This window comes from Hyaena hyaena, unplaced genomic scaffold (assembly GCF_003009895.1).
Source record: "Hyaena hyaena isolate Hyena2069 unplaced genomic scaffold, ASM300989v1 scaffold_169, whole genome shotgun sequence".
Taxonomy (NCBI): domain Eukaryota; kingdom Metazoa; phylum Chordata; class Mammalia; order Carnivora; family Hyaenidae; genus Hyaena; species Hyaena hyaena.
This window is the reverse complement of record NW_024080801.1, coordinates 2,564,404-2,586,871: the sequence shown is the minus strand read 5'-3', so window position 1 is coordinate 2,586,871 and position 22,468 is coordinate 2,564,404. Positions and strand designations below refer to the sequence as shown.

At 45.2% G+C, this 22,468-nt stretch overlaps 1 protein-coding gene across 4 annotated transcripts in view; it reads right to left on the bottom strand.

Annotated features, from left to right (window-relative positions):
• The window catches only part of KHDRBS3 (KH RNA binding domain containing, signal transduction associated 3), a 187,012-nt gene that overhangs the window by 91,341 nt on the left and 73,203 nt on the right, over positions 1-22,468 (bottom strand). For all 4 annotated transcript variants that reach the window (XM_039240212.1, XM_039240213.1, XM_039240214.1 and 1 more), the window contains exons 3-4: positions 9,957-10,073; positions 4,180-4,326 (exon numbers count right to left, since the gene is read on the bottom strand). In XM_039240212.1, coding sequence (XP_039096143.1) covers positions 4,180-4,326; positions 9,957-10,073 — 264 coding nt within the window. The remainder of the gene's footprint in view (positions 1-4,179; positions 4,327-9,956; positions 10,074-22,468) is intronic.

The window sequence follows — 22,468 nt, the reverse complement described above, 5'->3', positions numbered from 1 at the left end:
TAAACGTTAAAACAACAACAAAGCTTGGATAATAAAACGAGTCAGAATGTAAATGTACTATACTACCTGAAATGTAGAGTTTTCAACAAAAAGCTGGGAGACATGCAAAGAAACACAAAAATGTGACCCAAAGGCAGGAAGGAAGGAAAACAGGAAGGAAGGAAGGACAGATGAACAGGCAGTCAAGCAGTAGGAAGAAACTGTCTTGGAGAGGGCCCGGGTGTTGGACTGACCAAGAAAAAAAAAAAAAAAAGATTTAGAAAAAAAGAAAAAAGGAAAGTACAACAACAATGATAACGAAAAATTAACCAACAGAGCTCAACAACAGAGTTGAGATGACAAAAGAATGTGTCAGCGAACTTGGAAGATATAAGCCAATTAAAATGATCCAGTTAGGAACACAGAGAAGAAAGGACAAAGGGAAAGGAGCCTCAGAGAAATGTGGGGCACCACCAAGCATACCAACATACAAATAATGGGGACCCAGGGGCTGACGGGAGAAAGAAAAAAGAGAAGAAAAGTGCAAAGAAACAATGGCTGAAAATGTCCCACAGCGGAAGAAAAACCGGATACCTGTGGATCCACAGAGCTTAACAAGCAAGGAGGAGAGGCAAACACAATCACAGTCAAATGAATGAAAACGAAAGACAAAGTCTTGGCAGCAGCAAGAGGAACAACAGATCACGTACTTTAACAACAAACTCGTGAATGCCCTTCTCACCAAAAACAATGAAGGCCAGAAAGCAGCAGACTGGCCTGCTCTGACCTGAAAGAAAAGACTGTCAACCGGGAATTACACACACTATCTTTTAGAGGGCGGGTGAAATAAGGACATTCTCAGAAAAACAAAACCATTTTTTTTGGTTAGCAGGTCTAGGCTACAAGAAAGACTAAAAGGCAATTGTTCAGCTGAAAAGAGGTAGCATCATATGGTAACTCTACCCACAGAAAGAAAAGGGCAGCAGACATGGCAAATGTGTGGGTTAATATAAAGATTATAAAAATAATGTACCACAAGCCAATAGCTGCCATGATGATAGGTGTCAGTATCCTCAACAAACTATTGTAAATCAATTCTAGCAACATGGAATATGACCTAGTGGGATCTCACCTAGGACTGCAAGGTTGGAATAACATCTGGAAAAATCAACTAATGCAATCATTTTTGCACTATATGCTAACTTGGATGCAAATTTTAAAAAATTAAATAAATATTTTTTTTAAAATTTATTTCTAGGGGAGAGAGAGAGAGAGAGAGACAGTGTGAGCAGGGGAGAGTCAGAGAGAGAGGGAGTGACAGACTCCGAAAGAGGCTCCAGGCTCTGAGCTGGGAGTCAGCACAGAGCCCGATACAGGGCTCGAACCCACGAACCGCGAGATCATGACCTAAGCGAAAGTCGAACGCTCAATCGACTAAGCCACCCAGGCGCCCCAAAATATTTTTTTAAAAAAATCAACTAACACAATACACTATTATTAATCAAAAAAAAAAAAAAAGAAAGAAAAACAAAAGAGAAAAACCATGCAATCATTTCAATGGGCAGAAAAACAGCAGGCAAAATCCAACACTCATTCATGATAAAAACTCTCAACACCTAAGGACAGAAGAGAATGTCTTCAACAAGATACAGGGCAGCAATGAAAAATTATAGCTAACATCATACTTAATGTTCGAGGCAGGGTAGCAAGGGAAAAATAAAATAAAAAACTAAATAAAACCTGAAAAGAAGAGGTAAAATTTACTTTATTACAGATAACAGGGCTCTGCATGTAGAATATCCAAATGATTCCATAAAAATAAAGCAACACACTAGAACTAATTGTTCAGGAAAGTTACAAGACCCAAGATCAATGTGTATAAATCAACTGTATTTCCATAACCTAGGAACCACTGAAAATAAAAATTTAAAAACTGCATTCACAATAGCTTCAAAAAGTGTACAATACTCAGGAATAAATTTAACAAAAGAAGTATACGACTGGTAGGTACCTTGAAAACTATGAAAAGCTGCTGAAAGAAATGAAAAAAAAAATCTGTTAAGTGGAGACACTTCATATTCACCGACTGGAAAACTAAATACTGCTAAAATGGAAATAATCTCCAAATTGAGCTACAGATTCAATCCTCTGTCAAAACCCTGGGAGGCTTTTGTGTAGAAACTGATAAGCTGATTCTGAAATATATGCTGAAATGCACAGGAGCCAAAATAACCAAAACAATTCTGAAACAGAACTTTGTCTTTGAAAAAGAATCAACAACCTGGATTTCAAGTCAAAGTACTAGAAGGCTAAGATAATTAAGGGCATGTCACTGGCATAAGGACAGGCATACACAGGAACAGAATTGAGAATCCAGAAACAAATCCATACATTTGTGTTCAATTCATTTTCAACAGTGCTGTTGCAGTCCAACAGGAGAGAGTGGTCTTTTCATCGCATGGTGCTGGTGCAACTGGCTATCTATATAGAAAAAGATAAACCTATATTCTACCTTCCCAACATACACAAAACTTAAAATTGGTCATAGACTTGGGGCACCTGCGTGGTTCAGTCGGTCAAGCATCTGACTCTAGGTTTTTGCTCAGTTCATGCTCTCATGGTTCACGGGCTCAAGCCCCACATCAGGCTCTGCACTGACAACATGGAGCCTGCTTGAGGATTCTCCCCTCCTCACCCCCGCCCTTCCTCCACCTGCATGTGCTTGCTTTCTCTCTCTCTCTAAAAAAAATAAACTTAAAAGAACTGATCAGAGACTTAAATGACACATACTATATACTAATGCTATACTATACTAATACTAATACTACAAAAGATTGGGAAGAAAACAGCAGAAAATCTTTGTAACTGTGGATTAGGCAAAGAGTTCTCCTGGTCAGTTGGGATTCCAGGACAGAGAAATCATGTCTTCGTGGAGGAATGCAAAGGGGATGGGGTGAGAGGTCCGATGGCAGCCCGCGTGGCTGGGTCAGCACCCCCTGGTCCACACTGAATGACCACTAAGACATTAAACCTCTCCTCAGTCAGTCTTGGCAGAGGTGCAATGTTTATATGAGGATCTGATTCTTATCAATATCTCCCATTAGACAGACTGACACAGGGGCAGAGAAAAGAATGTCTTTTTTAGTTTCCCGGTATCTACCACATAGAAAGCACTCAAAATCTTTGTTTTCACACTAAATGAGTAAAATGTATCATCATATCGGCTTAAGGAAGCAAAAGGAAGCTTAACCATTTTCAGCTCCCGAGCAAAATGACTTAATACGATCCCAAGTCTTGGCTTTACCAAGGCAATCGTGATTTAAAACATCCTTTCCTCATAAATTCAACGGCTTTCCTCACAGATAACATAGTCGGGACACATATGCTACAGCACGTAATCAATCTACTAGACCAACCTGGGGCTGCTGAAGACAGTCTTACCGCACACAGCCGTTTGGCAGATGTGACAGCTTCTCTAAATAAACTGTCTAAAGAGGCAAAGTGTTCAATGTTTTAGTTTTTTCACCTAGAACATGCAAATTATACAGAAGACCGAGATTAACTTTCATAATGGAAGTAGGGATACACTCTCTTTAAATAATCCCATTCTTAGTGATGTTAAAGTGTCTGGAGAGGGTTAAAAACAGACAAGCAATTGTTACAGCAACAAAGCCAGGACACCAGGCAGAAGCCAGCTACCTGCTCCAGCGCCCTTCTTCTCGGTGCTCCTGACGCTCAGGTCCGTCCTTACGTGTACCTTGCTGTACTGAAACCCTCGGCGCACGTTTCCCTCCTCTCCTATGCCACGTGTCCCTCGAGGGTGGGGACGGCTTTTACTGATGCCTGCTGGCCCAACACCACACACAGTGCTTGGTGCGCGGAAGGCACGAAGGCGTCCGTGTGGGAGAACGACGGGTCTGCAGGTGATTTTAGTGTCGCGAAGCAGCTCAGGATGTGGGAGCCCCCAGACGGGTAAGGACACTCTTCACCCTTCCTGGCCGCGTAGCGTCCCCAGTGCTACCTCATCTCTTTAAAACTCCCTCGCCTAATGTATAAAGAAAGAAAATGCCAACTAATTCACAGGACCACTTTTAACAAAGTGCTATGCAAACAACTGTTACTGGTTAAGAGTTCTCAAGGATGGAAATAAAAGAAAGGACTTCAAAGTACAAATGAACTATCAAGGTGAACCATACTAACAGGAATGAGGAACTTTTTGATTTCTTCCAGTGCGTGTCCCATCCGGGCATATGCTTCTGCTGGTGGAGCGAACACTTCGATGAGCACGTGCAGGTCATCGTTGAGGTGGAAGTACTTTGCTTCTCCACTTTTCCTCAACTCTTCTTCCTGAAGAAAGGAAAACCATGTTTACAAGTGTGTCTTGCTAAGAAAAGGAAAAGAAACACTATGCTGAGCTCATCTGGCTGAGGCTGTCACAGAAGGTTCCCTTAACAGCAGCAGCGCTGGCCCAAGGATGGAGGTTTACAATGCGAATCGGATCCCGCTCTTCCCGCCTTTTATGAAAACGCTGAAGGCTTCCTACTCCTGCCTCTGCCTAGGACACCTCTGCTGCGTGCTCGGGCTACCCTGTCTTCTCCTGCCCCCGCCCCCCTACGAGCTTGATGCCCTCCAGGTACCCTCAGACCCCCAGCCGGACTGGCCAGTCTCCTATGCCCCCTCTATGCTGGTTAAGCTGGGGGCCTGTGCCACGGCCACAAAGCACGACCACCATCGAAATATCTGAAATAACCTATCCTCTACTTGACTGTTTTCTTTTTTTTTTTTAATTTTTTTTTAATGTTTTATTTATTTCTAGGAGAGAGAGAGAGAGACAGCTTGAGCAGGGGAGGGTCAGAGAGAGAGGGAGTCACAGACTGAAGTAGGCTCCAGGCTCTGAGCTGGCAGTCAGCACAGAGCCCGACGCGGGGCTCGAACCCACGAACCGCGAGATCATGACCTAAGCGAAAGTTGGATGCTTAACCAACTAAGCCACCCAGGCGCCCCAACTTGACTGTTTTCTAATTTCCCTCATGGGCGGTGATCACAGTGGAGCCAACACCATGACTGTCTTTGGTGCTCATCCCCCTGGTCTAGAAAAGTACTTGGTATACAGCAGGCACTCAACAACTAGTTTTGAATGAAAACATTATGTACTCATTTCTATGTTCATTTGTTCATTCACATATTCATTCGAAAAACCAATTCTACATGCCAGGCACTATATCTGAGGATAAAAATGAAAAAAAAAAATAAATGAAAGATTTCATTACGTGATTTTACATAATCATGATAAATATTAAAAAAAAAACCTTGTTTGTTTGTTTACATAATGAAATTCAGAGAGAAAAAATAGGAAGAAAAAAGACCCAGACCCGTGAGGGACAGGTGACGTTCGCCCACGGCCTCCTAAGCAGTCTTCATTACAGTGGCAAATGACAGAATCTGGGTGTTTCAAAAGTCTTTGTCTCCAACACTCAAATCAGACAGATTAAGATGAGTAGGTACCCGCATCTAGAGTGATTCCAAAATGCGGGGAACCGTGCCAGCACCTCCAAAATACCAGCCCCCTACAAAAGAGAACTCCAGAACTCCTGGCAACAACACCTTTTAATTCCCCCACAAGCTAACAGGTCAAAGAGGCACAAACACCCTTGACCTCACACTGAAGACTTCAACTTCTGTTACTTAACTAATTTGATTTCTTACAAAGGAAGGCGAGATCTACATATGTAGCATGAGAAGGGCACGGGGTTCTGAGTCAGAGACGCCCCAACCTCAGCCATGGCAGCCGCAGCACAGCGGGTAGGGTATTCGTTCTAACCAGTACCCTCGCCATCACCTCATCAGATGCTCTGCCTTTCACGCCTAAAGTTTGAAAAACTGAATTGTATGTTCCACAGTTCATTTTTGGAAGTATAAACAGAAATAATCATTTCTTACCTATGCTACAATGGCATCAAACTAATGATGCTAATGAGAGGCGCTAACTGTGGCTCACAGTGAAGCAGTGCCATTGCCGCCCCAGACGTGAGCTGGACAGCAAAGCTCTCTCGTCCTAACCCGCCATCACACAGCTCCACAGGGCGAGGAGCTTTACCAGCTTCTTCCCGGGTTCACAAGGACGGGCCACATGGTGTTTGGGGAAGAACACAGACTTCATTTCGAGTCCTGCATTCGAATCCCGAATCCAACACTTACTGTATAACTTTGGGCAGGTTACTTTACTGTGCTGAAGTGATGATTTTAAATGAGGAATAACAGCATAGTATCAAGGGCTCCTAGGATTGTTGTGGTAAGAAAGGAGCTATTAGAATAGTAATGAGGAGTTATTAGCAACATAATGGAGTTACAATAAAAAAGGACACAAAAAGGCTGCAGAATTATGCTCAGTACCTAATAAACCCTCATAAAATGAACACAGTGTTAATTATCTATTATTCTATAATGCAGATGGTAAAGGGCAAAACAGCAGGCATGTCCGGGACAAACTGGAGGCCCCACGCCCACAGCGCACAGGGGCCGCTATGTCCGTCGTTTCATCCACGTAGAAGATACAAGAATAAAATGAGTGATGGTCTCATTAGAATTTAGACAGTGACCACTTTGAAGAGCTTCAAGATTTTAGTGCTAAATAATGGAAATCTCTTTAGAAGCACACATTATGCATGAACTGAGAATTTCTGCAGGCTGAGAGGGTCAACAGATGCCGATGCTCCAGAGTTCAGGCCAAAGAGACAGACTGCAGGGCAGCAGGGGGCAGCAGCAAGGTCCCGGCTACAGAGAAATCACCACTTGTGGAAGGCGAAGTGCCCAGAAGGCATAACCCATGGCCCTGTGTGTGTGGCAGAGGCCGGCAGGCAGCAGGATGAGCTGGGGGGGGGGGGGGGGGGGGGGGGGGGGGGGGGGGGGGGGGGGGGGGGGGGGGGGGGGGGGGGGGGGGGGGATAACAGGTTGTTTGCTGTATTGAAGAATTTTGAAAAGAAAGTGACAGACTCTAGAAGTGACCTTATGAGCGAGCAGTAGCCTGGAGGGTGTGACTGCTCAGGGCCCAGGCTGCTAGAGCCCCCAGACAGCGGCAGAGTGGGACCCGGTGCACAGAAGGACGACACACACAGCCCCGCCACCTCTCACGCGGGATTTAGGAAAGCGTCTGAGAACAGTGAAGGCCTGGAACTGGGCCAGCGACACTGGGAGGAGTCAAACTGGGAGGAGTCAAATAACCTGAGTATTTAGATGTTAGGTGCCACTGAACCTTCAGCACTGGCGGGAGCCTGTCTGCTGAAGCGCTTCCTACCCAGTTTTGAAGAGCTGATGTCTTTCCTTGAAAGGAGATGACAGTCCTCAGGCTTTGTGACTGTCCCCAGGACCACCTCCTGGCCTAGGATCCCGGCCTGCCCCAGGGACACAGGAACAAGAAAGCTAACGGTAAGTGCTAACTAACATCTTGTTTGCACCTAACACCCCCTCCTTGTCTTCCCACCAAGGACCCGAGGACTTTACTAGAGGGACTGTACACTGAGAAGAGGGGCCCGGCAGCCTGAGGATTAACAAACCTGACTCTGAGCAAATGCTGCTGGACTGAAGGCCACTGATGAGAGCAGAGAGTGGGGCCCACCGGGTCAAGAGATAAAGGACTTCTGAGCCCATCTCTTGACAGCAGGCTTCATGGACCGTAAACCCAAAATGTATGCTACTTCCCCAGTTCCTGGGTGTCCTGAGGGAATGGAGATGATCAGCCGCTTACAGAATCTCTATATTGATTCTCAGACCCATGTGGTTGAGGACAGAGAAAGGAGAAGATTCGTGGAGGCTTGGTAAGTGGTCTAGGAAAGGAGAACGGAGTGCCCCATGCGATGCAGAGCAGACACTCAGTTACCAGGGAGCCAAAGGGACTAAAGGCGTTGGACCGCTCATTCCCCACACACCTCAGTGCTGCTCAAGGGACTCCAGCAAGGTGTCTATGGTGACAGAGAGAGAGACTGATACTGCTTCACAACACAGACTCCCATCAAAAAGATTCCTAGCTACTGCCTACTGAGTGTCCACTATGCCAACAGCAGAGACAGCCCTTAAAATGACACCACAATCTGGAAAGACCACCAACCCACAAGCCCTAATAGCAAGCTGCCAGGATTTAGGCCCCTTCTCATTAAATGGATAGCCAGGCACTTGCTATTACTTGGACATACAATCTAACTAAAGAGTTGCCAGGGCGCCTGGGTGGCTTAGTCGGTTAAGCGTCCGTCTTTTGCTTAGGTCATGGTCTCGCGGTTTGTGGGTTTGAGCCCCGCGTCGGGCTCTGTGCTGGCTGCCAGCTCGGAGCCTGGAGCCTGTTTCAGTCTGTGACTCCCTCTCTCTGATCCTCCCCTGCTCACGCTCTCTTTCTCTCTCTTAGAAATACATAAAACATTAAAAAAAAAAAAAAAAAGACTTGCCTTCCCTGCTTCCTTTCTACCTATAAAACTATCCACAGATGCCCTGATCACTGCCACCATAGGCATAAAATGTTACTTCTGACCCAAAAACTCCCCCAACAGGAAACAAACTAAGCAGTACAATGTCATTGGGTATCACTGGTCATATCATGTCCCTCATGAGCAGATGGCCTTACTGAAGACCTAACTGACGTATCAGCAAGGACTGGGTGCTTTCCTGTAAGATACACAGAATTTCTAACCAACTGACCAATATATGGTTCCATTTCTTCCAGAACAGAGGAGTCAGGGAGTCAAAGTAGCATGATTTGAGGCAGGAATGCTTAGTGGGTAGTTAACCTGGCCTGGCCCACATTCGAATCATTTCGAACACCCCCTGAAAATTCATTCTGAGGTTCTTACCCTAAAGGGGCTGTCTGGGAATCTTTATACTTAACAGCATCCCATATGAGTCTGATACACAGCCATGCTTTAACCAAATACTTTAATAAGCTTCTTTATCAACTCAGATAATATACTCAGGTTCCCTAAATCTCAGGGTATTTTACACATAAAATAAGAAAAGTAGTATGTACTTCCAGCATTTTTACAGGGAGAACACAGAGTAAGGCCTGTAAAATGTCTCACAGAGGGCCTGGTTCAGAGTAGCTATTCCACCAACAGATGACAGCTAATTTTTCTTACACAAGCCTTTGTTTCGATGGACTTCTGTGTGAGGAGGCTGGATTTTTTCTGAATAACTTTCTTGTCTAACACAATCATCGTCCAACCTTTCATAGGAAGTGACCACTAAATGTGGATTTGGCTTCCAATGATATCAGCCTTTTCACCATGACGGAACAACAACAAAATGATAACAGAGAACAATGTCAGGGACAGCACGTCACGAAATGCGAAAGCTTCTTTACGAGGTGGTATATGTAAGAAAGTGATCGATAAAAATAACTCCGTTCACTTTAACTATTAAAAAAGGAGGCAGTTAGCGTGAATACATCCAAGAAGAACAACGGAGTGTTGGAATGCTAAGCCATGATTAAGACATTCAAAATTGACTTTAACTTGATAAAACATACAGGGGATCAAATGAAGGGCAAAAAGAGCAATAAAAGGTTTGTACTTTATAAACTCGACTATGTGACATACAAGCTTAAAAAAAAAGGCCCCCAGGAACTCATCTAAAATGCAAACAGTGGCCCTGAGACCACAGATAACTTTGATTTTTTTTCGTGGGAACTTCGGCCTCACTGTGCTATCTGCCAGGTGTTGTTTCTACAACTAAAACCACAGGTACAACTAGTCCATCTTACGATGAATGTCATGGTTACAGATACACACATAAGACACTACATGTTTGAAACTGGCCCCTGTGACTCAATTTTCGACCAAATCACAAACTTACCTCCTTGTACAGCATTTTCATATAATTTAATTTGAGAGCCTAGCTAGCTCTGATATAATTTGTATTATTACCACAAGGGATAATCTAAAAGTACGTTATACAACTTGTCTCTAAAAGCAGCCATTGTCAACAATGAATGTTACCTTTGCCTTGTCTCGCATGGAGCCTTTCCCAAGGATGGACATTTTTGTCAAGGTTTCTTCTTGTAAACGCTTCAGAGAATTGCCACGGGGCCCCAAGAGTTTCCCCACAAAGTTGAACTAGGAAAAAACAAACAAACCAAATTTGTAACATTCATATCTGAAAGTAATTTATTAATCTGGAACGTCAGGAAACACGGTATGTATACCACGCATTACCACTTTAATGCCAAATATTTAAGTTCCTACTATATGTATCACACTGTAATGTTTTTCACAAACCCCATAAAATGGAGCTAAAAATTATAAAGTAAAAACCAATCATTTCAATGACGGCTAGGTTTAACAAAATATAATTAAGCTAATTCCCAGAATTCTTAGGTTGTTATTCTGACACTTTACGTACACATTCCACATCACGCATGAACGGTGCTAGGATGAAGATGTGGGTAGGGAAGAGTTAATGTGCACTAGGCTGATCATTATGGAGCATCTGGATCCTTCGACCTGGTCAGCAACGAAGCCTTAGTTAGTCAACCAGGAGTGCACTGGCCTAGATGAGGTCTCAAGCGTTCAGTGGCTCACAAAGCTTTATGACAAAACTCATGTATCTCTTCTATAATAACTAGCTCTGGAGATGTTGACAAATTATTTAGTCTAGATTCTAAGGGGTTCTTTATTTAACCAGCAGAGTAGAAATGAATTCATTAAGAGGCTACACTGCCATGGTTTTAAGACATGGCTTTTCCATTTGCCAGCTGAGTAACCCAGCTAGTTACTGGGTTACCTAATCTCTCTGCACCTTGGATTCCTCCTCTGCAAAATGAGAATGGCGAATGACAACAGAAGCTACCCTGGTAAGGCCGTCAGGAAGATTCAATGGGTCCACAGAAATAAATCATAACAACGCTTAGCGTGTAACAGACAATAAATATATCTTGAATAAAAGGGTATTTCATGAATGAAAGGATATTATTAGGAATTTCACACAAGTTTTAAAAGCCTGAACATCATTAAGTCATGAATATTCCTTTTTCCCCAAAAGAAAGTCAGCCGTACCGACCAGGAGAGAGAGAGACTTTCTCTCTGGCAAGATTGCTGATTACAAACCTATGCAGCCACTGCTTTGGTATCAGTTCTCATCCACAATCTAAGCCACTGCTGTGCTGCTGCTGTTTTTAAAAGAAAATTTTTCCTCAATTTCTCTATGGACAGTGAAGTAATATTCTTAAAATGTGTGGTTTAAAAAAAATCAAAATGGTATTTTTTTTCCTTGCTCACTTTTAATTTTATTGGGGTTCAATGAAAACTCAAAGTAATACAGTATTTTTAACCTTCAAGTGTAAATGTGTTTTTTAAAATTTAAAGTCAGTTACTTTTTAAAAAATAGAAACTATTTAAAAAATAGTTACTTTTTTAAAAACAGAAAAAATAAAAATATTTTAAAAATATTAAATAATACGAGGAAAAAAATCAGCGTCTCCACCCACCAATCCCTTCTTTGTCTCTTAGTTCTCCATTTTCTCTGCTTTATCTTTCTGGAAATTCTTATTTGGCTGTTGGGATCTGCTGGTTTGGAACTCTAAATTTCTCTCTTATTCTTCCTCTTTCTCTTTCACCTTCTCTCTCTCTCTCTCAGTTTTACTTTCTGGGAGATTTAAGCACATTTCCTACATATCTATTGATTTTTTCATTTCTGCTATCAAATGTGTAACTACTAATAGTATTTTCTTATATTTGTTCTTTCTTACAGCATTTAAAAAATACTTCATGGAAGTGATAGAAATTCTTATCTTTCGGAGGGCATTAATGGCAGTGCCCCACACCCTCAACCTGGAGCTTCTTCCAACAGATTCATGTTTTGCTAACTGGTCTCTTTCCACATTATTGGCTTTGCTCAAGTGACCGGTAATCGGTAATCCCCCTGCTGCCTGCTCTTAAAAACTTAAGGTTGAGGCTCAAAAACATTACCTGGAAGTCCTGGGATTCCCTGATCTCCCAGGAAGCACCTGGCTGCTGGGATTCCCACTGTTAGGTATGCACACTTTTATTTAAGGGAAATAATGCCCTCATTTTCAGTGTGGCATCTCTAGCCCTCAGCCGTATCCATCTAGGTCTTAGAGCCCAGTTTCTTTATTCAACCCCTTCAGGAAATCTCTAGTCTGCTGTAGGTTAGGAAGGCAGATATCTGGCTTTATAAGCTAGGACAAGCACCCAGTGGTCTAACCACTTGTGTTTTGTTTTGTTTTGTTTTGTTTTTAAGAGAAAGAGGGAGTGTGCGTGAGCAGGGAAGAGGGGCAGAAGGAGAGAGAAAGAGAGCATCTCAAGCAAGCTCTACCTCAGCACGGAGCCCGATGTGAGGCTCAATCCCATAGCCCTGGGATCATGACCTGAGCCGAAATCGAGAATCAGATGCCCAACCCGACTGAGCCCCCCAAGTGCCCCTAACCATGTCTCAGACAGGCTTTGAACCAAGTCTCCTCTTCTTCAGTTCTGCCCATAAATCCACCTTCTCAGTAACTGGCACCTTCTCAAGGTGTCCCCACACTAATGACCATATTTCTGGGACACTTTCTCTTCCCCCGTGAGCTTGGATTCTGCTTTCTCTGCTCTCCTAAGTCATTACCATTTATCCATTTATTTTGCAGCCACTGAAATTTCACTCCCATCACTGGCCTATTGTTGCCTGGCCCTTCCATTCTTGTCTTTGAGGATTTGTGCCCTTTTACTTCATTTATATGCATTTTGGCGGGCGTCAAGGATGGCATGAGAATAAATCTGTGGTCAAACAGCCATATTTACATCACGTCTTTAGTAGTTAAATATTTCCCCATTAATAAAAACTAAGAGGCTTTAAAAATCATCCAGTCCAAACATCTAATTTTATACTGAGAAAACTGAAGTCCACAGAACGGTAGGATTTATTCAAGGTCACTTATAAAATATAAAAACACAGGACTCTACATACGGAGGAAAATTTTTATGATTACATATGCCTTTAGCAGTTTCTTTCTCCACTTAACTGCTATTAGTCTTTTCTTCAAAAAAGTACATAAATGAGTGTTTTGGCAATCGGAAGATTTTCACCAACTTCTCGGGTCAAGCATGTGTTGTGCAGCCATTGTGTGTGTCCCAGGTCAAGTCCCCCTCATGAGTGCAGGACTTTATCCACATCACAGGGACCATATGACCCACCAGGGGTGCCAGTCCTATGAATTAAGTACAGAAATGTATAAAAAATCACCTAATAGGGCAACCAAGAGACAGTGCACATCCTATGCCAAATGGGTAGGTAAGAAATTGATGAATTCAACCATTAAAGACGTACATAATATTACATGACCAATACCCCCCGGTCACTGCAAACTGACTGTCCTCCAGATGCAGTGCACCCTGAAGCAGCCGGGCTGTGCCCAGGCTGTGGCTCAGACCCCAGAGTGTGGACCCTCAGATCCTTCATGCTGACTCACAACAACGGCTACATGCACGGTTCCCTGGTCGGGCTCTCCACCCCAGATTGCATCAGCTTCCCAGGGGAATCTGGAAATATTCAGCATGTTTGTTTGCTTGTCACCAAGACTGTAGGTCAGTACTGGCACTTAGTGGGCAAAAGCCTATACCATCACACATCAGAAACAGAGGGGACTGCCCTTCACAACGCAGAATTGTCCTGTGTAAAATGGCGATCGTGCCCCTACTGAGAAACATCGCTGGGGAGGGGAGCCCCTGACTTCAGTCCCTCTGTTTCTTGGGCTTAAAGCCCTCGTTGCTCCCTCTTGCGGATTCCACACTCGGTTCCTCCGAGGATTCTCTAAGGAACTGTAACGCACTCCAACAAACCCAACCCAGCCCAACCCAACCGTAAGCCAGCCCAGGTCGTTACCTCCCACAAGAAAAGGCCTAAGTGATGCGTGGGCTGCGAAAGCGTCTTGTGTTCTTCCGACAACATGAAAGGTCCCTGAGTTGATCAGCATGGCTGTCTCGAGCGCCCCGAGTTCCAGGATGCGCTGGGGCTCCTGGGCCACGGCCTTTGGAGGGAGCGGGTGCCCTCTTACGGCAGTGTGGCCACGGCACTCCCTGAGCCTCTCCAGTCCCCAGTGTCACCATGTTTGCCCGCATGGAGGCTTTGACACCGAAGGGTCATCATGAAGATGAAAGCACATCAGCTAAGTGCCCAGCCCGGGAGGAGCTGAATTTACGCAGCCCCTGCTCCTGAAAAACGATGGCGGGAGGACAGCCGCGGGCCCTTCCCCATCCCTGGGAGTGGCTCACTGCAGAGCATTCCTCCTCCTCAGGTGGCTTAGGTAAGGCCTGTGGGTGACTGCTGTTCACCTAAGAGAAGGCCAGACGCAGAGCCTCTGCCTCCCCATTCTTTGCCTCACAAAAGGCTGGCCGGCCTGCCTGTCCCCGCTGAACCCCCAGAAAACGTCCTCTACCCTGACCTGACCAAACTTCGCGGAAGCTCTCTGCTCAGGCGCCTGGGTGGGGCCCGCAGGCAGCCTGGGCCAGCACACAACCCTCGCAGCCCCCCTTCCCCCGGTCCAGGCGCCAGCCGCAGGGCGACCATCCTCTGCCCTACTGTCCCATCATCATGCTGGGACACCCCTTCCCGGCCTCGGGCCCGGCTCCCCTCGTGCTGTGTGACTGCTAGGTCGCTGACAGATCTCAGGAGGCTCGGAGCCCCTGCTATCACAGGTCCCCTCCCTGTCCTTTTAATAATATTTTTTTAATGTTTATTTTTTGAGAGAGAGAGAGAGAGAGAGAGATCATGAGTGGGGGAGGGGGAGAGAGGGGGAGACAGAGGATCTGAAGCAGGCTCTGCACTGACAGCATCAAGCCTGATAGGGGGCTCGAACTCATGACCTGCGACAGCATGACCTAAGCCAATGGGACACTCAACCGAATAAGCCACCCAGGTGCCCCATAATAATACTTCCATTTTTTAAATATTTACTATTGAGAGAGAAAGAGAGAACAAGCAGGGGAGAGGCAGAGAGAGGGAGACATAGAACCCAAAGCAGGCTCCAGGCTCCCAGCTGTCAGCACGGAGCCAGATGCAGGACCTGAATCCATGAACTGTGAGATCATGGCCTGAGCCAACGTCGGACACTTAACCGACTGAGCCACCCAGGTGCCCCAATAATGCTTTCAAATAGTCTTTCCTTAACCTAAGTCAGGATTTGTTTTCTGATAACCAGATTTGTAAATGAAAACTTAATATATTTTAACTTTCATTTTTATTAATAATTCCATTTGTCCACAGATTTGAAAAAAAGGTGAAAGTATTATTTCCAAGATCAATATTTTTCCAGATGCCAATTATTATAGACCTATATTATATTACAAATTTTATAACTGTTACAGGAAACTTTGCAAATGATTACAAAGAGGATAAACCAACAGAGTAAGTAGGTTTGAGTCTCACTGCACAATGTGTAAGATCCTGTAATTATGTTCTTTGTTGGTAAAGACCAAATGCTTTTCTGAACTAGCTTTAATTGACTAAAACTATATTTGTGACATGACACTGCTCCTTGGGGAACAATTACACATAAGCTGTCATTTCATAAACAACTAAGCCTCAAGCGCATGTCACTGTCTCCATTAAAAGGTTCCCTTAATTGGGTGCTCATCAAAAAGTTGGTTAGTCCAACAAGGGGATGTTTTGTTGACCTCCAACTCCACGCTAAAACTGAACTTGTAACCTCTGCCAACATGGCTTCAAATGTTATCTTCCAGAGCTCCTCAGCCCGGTAAACAGCCCTGCCGTCAGCGCCCCGACTCAAGCCAGAAACTTCCATGAGGGCAGCAAGGAGACCTTTTGTGCTCACTGCTCCAACACTTGTGCAGAGAGAACATTTAATAAAAGCTCAACGGATTAATTACACCACAACAATTTCACTGCCTCAGGGTCTCTTATACCTGTCCATTTTTCTGCAGACACACCACAAACTCTCAGCCGAGGCCATCATCATGGCCCAGCTCACCTGCTACAGAAGCCTCTGTCTGTATCGGCCTCGACATCATCAATCAGCACAGTGCTCTTCACACAAAGGTCACTTTGGTACATTCTGATTAAAACTCAACGCCCAACAATCTTCTGAACGAGGTCCCGAAATCCCCCAACACTGTTGAGAAGAGCCCGTCCTATGGGGCACCTGGATGGCTTAGTCGGTTAAGCGTCCGACTATCGCTTGGGTCATGATCTCGAGGTTCGTGGGTTCAAGCCCCGCATCGGGCTCTGTGCTGACAGCCAGCTCAGAGCCTGGAGCCTATATCTCCCTCTCTCTCTGACCCTCCCCTGCTCACGCTGTCTCTCTCTCTCTCTCTCCTAGAAATAAATAAAAATATAAAAAAAGAGAAGAGCCCGTCCTGACCCAGCTCATGCCCACCTCTCTGGCTTCTCCACTTTCCTGCTTTTGACTTCTGCCATTCTACGACTTTGTGCAGTTTCTCGAAACTACCATGTCCCAAGAACTACCCATTTCAGCTCAGATGAAGAGCTGGAAAGAACGGACATCATTCTTGCCCTTAACACCAGAAGAAAGCTGGACAGAATGCAAGTTAACGCTGAAGTCCAAGGCCAACACCAACCACACACGGCGCAAAGTACAGGTAGCTGCCGGGAGAAACTAGACTCGAGCATCTGCCTCTCTGGGGCGGGCTCACACCAGATCTGGAAGCCCTAAAAGCCACAGAACTAGAGGAGCTGATGCTTTGCTCAAGGTCTTCTGTGCAGGAACTCAACACTCATACCCACCTCTACGTGCTCACAGGGCAGATGGGGGCGGACTTGGCAGCCGCCGACGAGGTCTGCTCAGCGGCTCCCTCATCCAGGAGCAACGACAACACCACCGCTTCACCTCGGGGTTTTTTTTTAAATACTGAGAGTCACCAACACATGCAGTTAGGCCAGCGTCTGCCCTCAGCGCTGTCACTACTACTACACTGGTGAAGTGGCGGGCTTGTTCTAGGCGCCGGGTGGAAACCTCAGGAGGTGATGAGCCCGCCCATGCCGAGGTGCAGGTTTTAGCAGCAGCAGCGGGTGACAAACAACTTACACGCAGGACCTCACATCTACTACCTGCCAGTGAGCATCCACAGAGCCGGACAAAAGCATCTCCCGAGTGCCTGGTGTACACAGCGGGCTGGCCTACGATGGTTACATGGACGGGGTGTCCTGTGCAAGGATGTGGGGACAGAGAACTTTCTGCAATGTGAACAGCAAGTGCAAAGCCCTTGAATTCGAAGGAGCTTCTGAGAACAAGGAGCTGGGAGCCTGGGGGGGAGCAGAGCGAGTCTGGGCTAGGAAGTGAGAAGGGGTAAAAAGACGGGCGTCCAGTGAGCCTTAGAGGCCATGGTCAAGAGTCCGGATTTAATTTTAGGTTTAAAATGTAGATGCAATCTGGGTGGTTTCATTTTTTCTCTGTATTTTGGTCACTGCTTGACTCTTCCCTCTCTTAACAATGGCAGAACTTGACCCAGAGGCAAGAAGGAACTTGCGGGAATGAAGCTCTCGGCTTGCTGTCTCCTGCGCCCACAGGGCCGTGCGGCGGGCGCCTGGCAGCACCCAGAGCCTACACTTTCCTGCTGCTGCTTTCCCATGTGACACTTAGCACATCGCCTTTCGTGTTAGATTCCTGAGAAGACGGGATGTGCTGTACTCAGCTCTGAAATCAACACCTTAATTCCATTCTTAACACTCTGCTACACACCTAGTCATGCTTATGTATATATATATAAAGGGCACTGAATTACCCCAAACAACAGAAAACACTAGTGAGCCCCGGGTCCGGGAATCTGGCCTCCTGGCTACCGTCGCCTTATTCTGAGGAAGCCACAGCTCTATCAGCGGGATCCCAAAATATATAACGCTCTCTGGCACAAGAGGAAAAGAACTGCAAAATGTCAAGTCCTTTCAGTGGCAGAGTCCCTCCTGCACACTACAGAAGACACGCGCACAGTGTTACGGGATCTTCCCCAACCGTGACCAAACTTTTCCACGCTCCCATCACATTGGATGCTCTGGGGGTGGGTGGGTGGGGAGTCCGACGTGGCAACAGGCAGATCAACCGGGGCTGGAGGACCGAGTCCCCCCAGTCGGCTCGTCCCCACTTCCCTTACGCTGGTGGAGGCATCCACTGGGGTGCGCGGGGTGCTTGGTTTCAGCGGTTCCCCCTCACCGGGGTGTCCAGGGCTTCTGCTCATCATGGTGGCCTCCAGGTGGCAGCGCTTTTTCACTGGTATATGGCTTCCAAGGTAAGAAAGGCAGAAGCCGGGGGTTAGCTGGCCTCCCATCAGCTCTGGGGCACACTTGGAGGGGAGCGAGCTGTCAGGTCAGGACAGGGCACTGTGGAGGGCGTGGGTGCAGGGAGCGGTCCGGGGGGTGGAGCACCACCACATCTCACGGTGACAGTGCTGTCCTTTTAGCAAAACATTGTTTTCAAAGCCTCAAACTTCAGTCTTTTCTTGGCCTATCTTATTTGCCCTAAGTGTATGCATCGCGGGGTGGGGGGGGGGGGGGGGGGAGGTTGTGACCCTCTGAGGGCTGAGACCCGGCCTCATTCATCCCTGCACTGACCCCACAACTGCCTATAACAGCCCCCTGTTCCCAGCAGGCCAGCAGTGATCCATGCATCCACAGGAAATGGTGACTCTCCATCAGAATTAGTGTCTGGAGAACACCGATCACTACCCATGGTGTCACCTACAGAGAGCCTGGGGTGTGCCACGGCGGCATGACACAGGGTGGCAGGCTCCTGGTGGGTCCTGACTGGCCACCAGCATCTTGTAATTAAGTGTCCTATAAAGTCCACATGTTCATTAAGACGCTTAAAAAGACATCTGAAAACAACCTACAAATTAATAGGGTGCTGGGGCGCCTGAGTGGCTCAGTTGGCTGAGTGTCTGACTTCAGCTCAGGTTCATGAGTTCTAGCCCCACATCAGGCTCACTGCTGACAGAGCAGAGCCTGCTTGAGATTCTCTCCTCTCTCTCTCTCTCTCTCTCTCTCTCTCTCTCTTCCTCTCTCTGCCCTTCCCCACTCTTGAAAATAAATAAACATTTAAAAAAATAAGAGGGTGCTATCTGAGATAAACAAGGTAGTTTGTTTCTACAGAGATGGGCCTGAAGTAGGATATGAGACATAAAAGGGAGGCTATACAGAATTTTTTAAAAAATGCCTGGATACAGTATGAAGTATACAGTTTATTAAGAGCTAAGAAGATGTGGGGCACCTGGGTGGCTTAGTTGGTTAAGCATCCAACTCAGGTCATGATCTCACGGTTCGTGGGATCGAGCCCCACATCAAGCTCTGCACTGACAGAGCCTGCTTGGGATTCTCTCTCTTCCTCTCGCTCTGCCTCTCCCTTGCATGCACACACACACTCTCTCTCTCTCAAAATAAATAAATAAATTTAAAGGAATTAAAAAAAAAAAAAAAAAGGAGCTAAGAAGATGTGACAAATGAAGGAAGGCCAGGAAGGAGCAAGCAGGTCACCAGCGACGGCAAACGCAGATGCACCCGTGGGCCATTTCTGACATTGGGCAGCAAAGAATGATCTAGCGCTGGTCCTCACACATCACACGTAGATGTATAAACACACACACACAAAGAGGATGCATGTGTATGCACACGTGTTTGTGTATATATGTACAAACTCATTTAAAAACTTGGGCTCTGTTCCGTTAATACCACAATACTTACTCAGGGCAACAGATTCAGCATTAATGAAGACAAAATACTTCCCGTTTGAGAAGACTTCTTGTCACATCCACCTGGGTCACAGAGGCTGTTACTCTGTGCTAAGGCGGGGCGTGGACCAGGCACAGGGGAAGGAGCCACACTGCCGTTTTTCTTGCTCATTTCAAATGTATTTTTAGACCTTTAACCCACAGTTTCTTCCACAATCATCTTTGCCCATTTAAAGGTAAGTTTACCTAAAACTAGGCAATGCAACCTATGAATCCATAACAAGGCAGATACAACAGCCATACACCTTAACATACCGAAAGCAAATTAAGGCAACCGATCGTGCTGTGGAACTCACCCTTACAGACAGCACTGTCTCAGTGTGCACACAACCGTACGGTACTCTCAGGAACCAAGTACCCACATTAATCTATGTACTAACTATTAAATTTAATCTCTTGAGCAGAGCATAGACTCTGAAGCCAGATTTCTGGGATCCACATGCCTGTTACTTAGTAACTGTGAACCTTAGCAAATTCCTTCTCTATTCTTTAGTTTTTTCAAATGTGAACAGAAGATAATCATTTCCTCCTAAAGGTGTAAAGGCTAGGTGAGTTACTACAGGCAGGGTGCTGGGGCAGTGTCTAACACACAGCAAAGCATAAGCTATCTACATACAATAAAATAGAAGTTCTAGCACCAAATATACGGTGGTGCATACATCCCTCTCTGGAAAACATCACCCAAGCATTTGCTTTCCTTACAGGGGAAAGAGAATTAAACCCTCAAGAAACATTTTGTTCAAGATCTCCACATCCTGACTCCTGCCCGAAGGCAAGAGCAAAAAGGAAAGAGTAAATGAGGTCCGCCTAACCTGCCTGCGCTTGAAAAGAAAGACCAGATCCCTGCTTGCGTTAACTGTAGGGGCCACTGGGAATTCCAATAATTTAACTACGAACCCAATGGTTAAATAAATCCACATTTCAGTTGGTATCCAGAATACTGATCTTAGTTGAATGAAACCAATGTCATAAATGCCAAACTCCAAACAACAGTTAACACCTAATAACAGACTTGCAACCATGGCACCCACACGACAAGGAGAGGCCGCTTCAGAGATAACACACTTATTTCTTGGAGTAGCTAGAAACTGAGTCAAACTCAGATTACTGACCATAACTTTCATGATTCTCCTAATCACCTCTAATAATAACAATTGCTTTTCCACAGATGAATTTCCCAAGAATAAAAGTCATTCCAAACTTGTGTTTGAATCAATCATTCCTAAATTTTAAGAGGAATTTAACAACAGAAGATCTTTTATAATGCAGAACACCATCCACTGTATAGTCTAGGTGTTTATCCACCTCTCCTGAGTCTTTTGGGGCTCCCTCCTGGGCATATAAAATCCTAATGCCAAAGTGCAGCACGGAAGGCTTCCCAGACTACTTACTCCTCACCATTCCAGAGACTGCTACGATCTACTATTCCCCAGAATCGTATCATTCTGGCCCAACAGTTACTCTGCCCTCCCCCCGCCCCCCCGATCTCTGCTTGCTAACATCCTGAACTTATGCTTAAGGACTAAATTTAATTCCATCTGTAATTCTTTCTCCAAAATTAGCATTCTTTTACATCTTTAAATTCTTATAGTATATGACTACTTCTGTTAATTCATTATTTACCCTACATTATTTAGTGAAATGTACTGTTTCTCCAGCTAGAGTATAAATCCTCTGAGAATAATTAGGTCCCATATTGGATTCATCATTTTTCTTACATAACAGTTTCTTAAGAAATACTTGTGGAATTAAAGTTTATTTTATCCCAAACCAAATGCCACTAGTCAACCCAGTTTTTATCGATTTTCTTTGTTACAGAAATTACCGTGACTATTAAAGCTAGAGGAAAATATTATTACTTAAGTTTATTAATTTGCCAAAAACAAATCACTAAGCATTACTGGTAATAGTTGAGATTATTTGGTGTTGCCACATGGACTATAATTTTAACATAGTATCTACTTCTACATGGCAAAAAGCCCAACTTACTTAAACCTCAGCAACTCTAAAAATCAATGAAGTGTACAAGGAACATCCCCAGGAGATGAAATAGGCAAAACCCATACACACAAGCATACACAAATAATGGACAACGTGACATAATCTACATACTTTCTCTATTTGCTCGGGCTGAATTACAGTCTTTGGGTGGGTGGATGACAAAACAAATGCAACAAGCAAACTATCTGAGATATTAATGAGTTTTAAGTTGTTAAGGAGAAACTCCCAGACTACAACAGCCTGGCCGCAGGGTGGGGAACGAAATGGAGGGTGTGAAACTGCAGGCAAGAAACCAATGCGGGCGGACAAGAGCCTGTTACAGAAGACAGGTTGGGGAAGACAATGTAAACTAAGGAGTGGTAATGGAATGCAGACATCCAGACAGATGGTAATTAACTGAGGAAGTAGCAATAATAAATGTATATATAAGTCACTGTATTTCAAGAATGGTGGGGGAGGAGGTGAATGAAGGAGGAGCTAGTAGACAAAAAGCACACACTTATTTCAGGCATGGGCACTTAGGTACACATTCTGTCTGTCATTCAGTGAAATAAGGAACACAGGAAAAGGTCTGTGTTTGCCAAGAGGAAGAACGAAGATCATTTCTGGGCACACCAAATCTAGGCGGTGAGTGAGATATCCAAGTGGAGGTGTCCAGGAGGTGCTTGGTCTGATGGGGGGAGGGGAGAGGAAGGGAGAGACAGAGACACAGAGGGGACACATCCTATGTCGGAAAGCTAGTATGTGACAGAGCTGGGCAT